The 5,531-nt window shown below is 40.0% G+C and overlaps 1 protein-coding gene across 1 annotated transcript in view; it reads right to left on the bottom strand.

The window, feature by feature from the left end:
- Positions 1-4,675: 4,675 nt before the first annotated feature.
- GOLGA3 (golgin A3) overlaps positions 4,676-5,531 on the bottom strand; it is a gene marked incomplete at its 5' end in the record, with an annotated part of 10,757 nt that continues 9,901 nt past the window's right edge. Inside the window, one exon of the mRNA XM_009076016.1 lies at positions 4,676-4,964. Within this exon, the coding sequence (XP_009074264.1) occupies positions 4,757-4,964 (208 nt within the window). The remainder of the gene's footprint in view (positions 4,965-5,531) is intronic.

Genomic DNA, 5,531 nt, shown 5'->3' with positions numbered 1-5,531 from the left:
GTCGGAGCCGCTCGGAAGGGCCGTAGGGGGCAGAGCACATCCCGCAGACAAAGCCCCAGGACCAGGCGGGCAGGGCCTGCAGCTACACTCAGCCAGGCACGCAGCTTGCCACCGGCCTGGGTGACTGAAGTGCATAACTGAGTTTTTTATTTAGAAAATAAGGTTCAGTTCAGGTATTAACCGCAAAATCCTGCCGTAGTCTCGGATAAACCAGCAGAGAGAGAAAACCATCAAGAAGAAACCTCTAGTGCAGTAGAAGGGAACAAGTCCCATCAGAGATGTGACCTAGCCATCCCAGCAGGTACAACGTTGCTGCTTCCAGGTGCAGGTACCTGTACAGTGTAGTCTGACCTGACTGTGCAGACTCAGCAATGCAGGCCTGAGCTGGGGTAAATGCCTGGCCTTAAAGAAGATCACCTCCCTTTAACACACACTGTTTAATACTGCAAGCAATGTACATTAATTTCAGTCCTTAGCATTGCAGTTGGCTGAATTAGAATCAAGATGTCATTTCTGCATTGTTCCATTGTGTACATTCAAACTTAAGATGTTGGCAAATTCCGGCTAAGGAATCACATTCCTCTCCTAATGTGTTCAGCAAACTGTGAAAAAGTGAATGTAACGGAAATGCAAGCGTAGCCAATTTTAGTGTGTGAAAAATCAACATGCAATCATGTCTTTCAAAATAAGGGTCTTTTTCCCTTAAAGGTGGCTGTGCAGCATATTCAGAATCCCAACATAACTATTACTGACCAAAACCAGAGAAGATGATAGGGATTTGTCTTTTAAAGCAGAAACAACATGGAGCCCTTTACCAAAAATAGTTTATTGCACAAAACTTTTTAAGGAATTCCTATGCACATAATTTTTATAATCAACATGCTTTGTATGATCATAAACATTAATTGTACATAGTGTAACTCCTCCAGCCCCTGGATTATCCGTTCAAGAACATGAAATGATTAACTTCTATCTTTACAAATACAGCCTAAGCAGACATTACTGCGTGTCATATATGAAACAGAACCTTTTCATTTACAATATCCAGAACATCTTTCCCTTCCCTAGAAATCTGTGCATCTGTATTGGAAATGAGGCTGCTCAAGACTCGAGTGTTACCCATTAAGCAGGAACCAGAGCGGTCAGTGACAGCTGAGGAGAATTAGAAACTCCTTTGGACTGTAATTGCTTTCACATGAAAATGTTTAAAAGCTCTGGTCATATCACATGCAACTATTCCCACTTCCCTACAAAGTTCATGAAATGTACATCACAAGCTTTAGCATCACCAGGGGTGACTTTGTCATTTTAAGTTAAATTGATATTGATAACACTGTCTGTCCCCAGCACACCTCCAATGTTGTCATAGCTAACACTAGAACACTCATGTCACTGCAGTTCTCTCCCCTAAGAAGGAATACATAATCCATAAAAATACAAGCACTAGAACTTTCATCTTGGATATTACTTTAGACAGGTGAAAATCTCATATATTCCAGCTAGGACATTGCCTGAATAAACAGTATGGGATCAGATCCTCCCATTGCATGAGTGGATAAGGGGCTCAGCTGATCCCAATACAGTGCACAGATATTTCCAAGAAATCTGGAAGACAATAGAATGGAGCATTATGCAATGTTAGCAATGCCAGAGACTCAGTACATTTTATTCCTTTGTAGGGTTTGCTGGTCTTTGTTGTGATTTTTTTTTTTTTTTATGCACATCATTCAAGAGTCCTCAAAAACTCAACAGCATCTGAAAAGCAATGCTGCAGCATTCACCAGCTCTCAGCACTTGGGAACATTCTCACATTTCAGGAACATTTCTCCTTCATCAAGACTTGGTTTAGTAGGTAGCAACCACTGAAGAAACAGACACACAAAATACATTCTATTGCAGTGCTTGAAAAAGGAAAATAAAAAAATCTTTAGGACTTTATTCCTCAGGTTCTCCTCTGATGTACTTCAGCGCTGTGGCAGGCAGAGGGAAGCCAGTTTTGATTCCTACAACTGGTTTGTTTCATTGCCTAGACAGCAGACCTGACACTTTGCAGACTGAGCATGCTCAGCCTCAGGGTGAGGCTGTTTAATAAAACAGCAACTATGTCTCTGGGCAATTAAGAAACAAAGAAAAGGCCTTGCCTTCATCACACGCTGTGTGCTCCTTCTAAAAGGCTTCCCAATGACTTAGCACCATACCAGATTTAGGCCCTCAAGTTTCACTGCCTGTCCTTCATTTAAGTAAATGACATGGTGCTTCTGGTTGTAGAAAAAAAACACAGAGTGAATGCAAGATGAAAATAACCAGTGTCCAGGTACTTCCAGAAGCAGGTGGGTCAATGCAGGAATCTAATCTGCACACAGCAGCTCCCTCATGTTGGAAAGGGAAACACATCTAAGGCTACTTGGCTGTGTAAGCTCGACATCTTCAGGAGCTAGTGAGAAAATGCAGCAGAATTGATACAAATAGGAGTGCTGACATTCAGAACTATGAAGGTTTCTAACAATTCTGGCTTCTTTGACACCAGATAAAACCTTTATCCACACAACTGTTGCCAAACTTCACAGATTAAAACATAATGAATTCTTAACCTTAGGCAATGTGTCCAATAAAACGAACAGCAACATTAATGCTCCACAAGTGTTATTTTAAACCTTGACATTTGAGAGTTTTTTGTACTGAATATATTATTCAGTACATAGTTTCACTTTTTTTCTTTAGCAATACTGTGGGTTTTTTCTTCTTTGAGCGTAGTATACAGGCAGCTTCAAGAACATGACAACAGCAAGATTATCAGTACCACTTACTCTACACAGTAGACTGCAACAGTGTGCAGACACCAACATGTCTAAGCTATTCTGTAAAGCTTTTGACTTTTCTTTGAATGGTTTGGTAAATCTATACGATGGCCACTTAATGCCACACTAATGCATTTTTTTCCTTCAGCAGTTTCAAAATCCTGACTGTCAGCATCACTTGACTTTGATCCCAATAAAACCGAAGTTAAAATCCAGTAGCTGAGGGGCCTGAAATCATTCAGTATAGACACTAAGTGCAAAGCGTTCAGCTGGACTAGAGCTTGAATTGGTCATTATGAGAAACCAGACTGTGAGTGAATATAGGTGGGTTTGGGTTTGTTTGATTTTTTTGCCTTACAGCTAAACAAACTGCAATATCCTCCCTCCACAACAACCAAACCTGTCCAAACGCAGCAACAGCCTCTTTGGAAAAGTACATGGACTAGAATTATTTTCTTCCAGCCACTGAATCCACTTGTACTTTTTTCTTCTTTGTAAACACAAAACTATAGTGGATATAGCTCTACTATTTTCTTTGTGTTTTAAAGACAAAAACATGCCAGTACATGAGTTGTCTCTTAAACGATCCAAATAATCTGTCACGTGTTTTGATTTGTGCTGTAGCACTTAGCACATTAGGTGAGGCAGGACCTCCACACTGAATTTGTGAGTGAGGAGAGGGTGAGTTTATCACTGCACCACAAACCACAGGGAACAATGGGACCAAAGCTGAAGGAATCTCAAGTGAGCTGCTGTAAAAATAGACTAGTCAAGGTGTTCTGCAGAGGGGCTGCAACAGTACCAACACTCCCGTTCACTCTGGACACCTTGTAAAAGAGGGTGCAAAAAATAGGGCAAGTGTGTGGGAGAAGATAAAGCTATTAAAAATAATAATTTTATAGGCATTATAATTATGTCTTTTAAAGTAAAAATAATTACATTTCTAAAAGCTCTGGCTTTAGGGGCTAATTTCCCTAAGCCATTTGTACAGTATGTCAAAAAAGAGCAAACGCAAATGTAACATTAAAACGATGACAGTAACAAAGACCTCATGTCAGCCTTAACTTACAGTATAAGCATATTAAACCAGATATTCATAGTCAGAAAATTATGATCTTTTTCTTATATATAGATATATATTACACATATACTTAAGGGTGTCTACTTCAAAACTTGAACTAAAAAGGTGCAAAGTGTTTGTGCAGTGAAGCAAAGCTCACTACTGGCCTGCGACTGTAAGAGAAAACTGACACTTCAGAAAACATCCCAGGCAAATCTGCCAAAAACACCTACTGCTCTGCACTGCTTGTCTTTACAGCCTTGTTTCTTTTGCTTTAGGTCAGAGGTCATCTGCAGAACTAGAAATGGCTTGCAATGACTTTTTTTTTCTTTAAATACAGGTATCTATAATATGAACTTCAAGAGTAAAAGACTCTGAGGGAGGAGAGAGGATGTTCAGCATATCTAATTCTCAGCCACTGCTAATGGCTGAACATGAAAACTTACTTTTCCCTGTAATTTGGTTACAATCCAAGATGGTGGAAAACAACACATCTCGCTCCTCCCCCAAATTAAAAAAACCCAAACAAACATGAAAACCTAAATGTTACATAACTAACAGTCATTCCTTAACAAACTCACCCAGATCAAACGCATACATACCTGGAACCAGATGCTCCTCTTAACCTCATTTTAAACCTTCATCTGAACCTCCTTACTAAACCCTCAAACGAGCTAGATTCACCACTTGGCAGTCCCCAGCATGACAGAATTATTATGGCAAGGTTTCAAACAAACCCTTGGAATAGCACATTCTGCATTACTATTACAAATGTGCCCTTTGCTTCTACAGGCAGAGGTACAACTCCGAATGCTGCTTTAAAAAATGAAATAAATAATTTTATAAAGATTTGTTTAGATACTTAAAGCAATAGGAAGAAAGACAACTGATAAGGTGGTTATAGTGTCAAAGCTTCCTTGTCACTAACACTACAATTCTCTTTCTTTTCATCTGCAGTAGGAACCTCCTGCTGGTCTGATGCAGTTGCAGGACTGGTAGAAGAAAGGTCCATTAACTTCCCCTCAATCTGAGTCCACGAAGACATTGACTCGTGTACTGTAATGGTGTGTTCCTCCATCTGCCGCTGAAGACTGTCCATTTCTTGCCTTTTAAAAGCATTGAAAACAAAAAAGCAAACATTAACAAGCATAAAACTAACTGCTAAATGCAAGATCAAAAGATCCTTTTCTGAGTCCTGATACCTACTCCAAGACTACCTAAGATATAGTTATATACAAGGGAAAGAAATCTACAGGAAGCTTAGGAATTGTCCTCCTTTAAGAGCAAAACAAATACAATATGCTTAATTCAAAACTAAGGGCCAATAATGCAGCAGGTTCTTTACTGCACACACTCATTACCAGGGGGCTTGTGGGTCCCTTCCAACTCAGGACATTCTATGATTCTGTGGAAAATAACTAGATAATCACATATGACTTTAGTCAGACACTAGCTTACCAAAGTCTGGTAGTACACATTCACAAAACATTATCACAGGCTCATGCCCTCAGACTGCGGTGGCAATAGGAGCTCAGCTCTCCTAATAACCTGAACTCTCCATCTTCCTGAAGTTGTAGCTCTCCTGCACTTTGCCTCACATTTTTGCAGAGATAGCAGAGAGTCCTTATTACCACACTGCCTGGGGCTCCTACCATGAGCAGCCTTTCTGATGC

The sequence above is a fragment of the Acanthisitta chloris genome, unplaced genomic scaffold (assembly GCF_000695815.1).
Source record: "Acanthisitta chloris isolate BGI_N310 unplaced genomic scaffold, ASM69581v1 scaffold43435, whole genome shotgun sequence".
Classification (NCBI taxonomy): Eukaryota; Metazoa; Chordata; class Aves; order Passeriformes; family Acanthisittidae; genus Acanthisitta; species Acanthisitta chloris.
The sequence above is the reverse complement of the archived record's forward strand: the minus strand, read 5'-3'. Positions and strand labels throughout refer to the sequence as shown.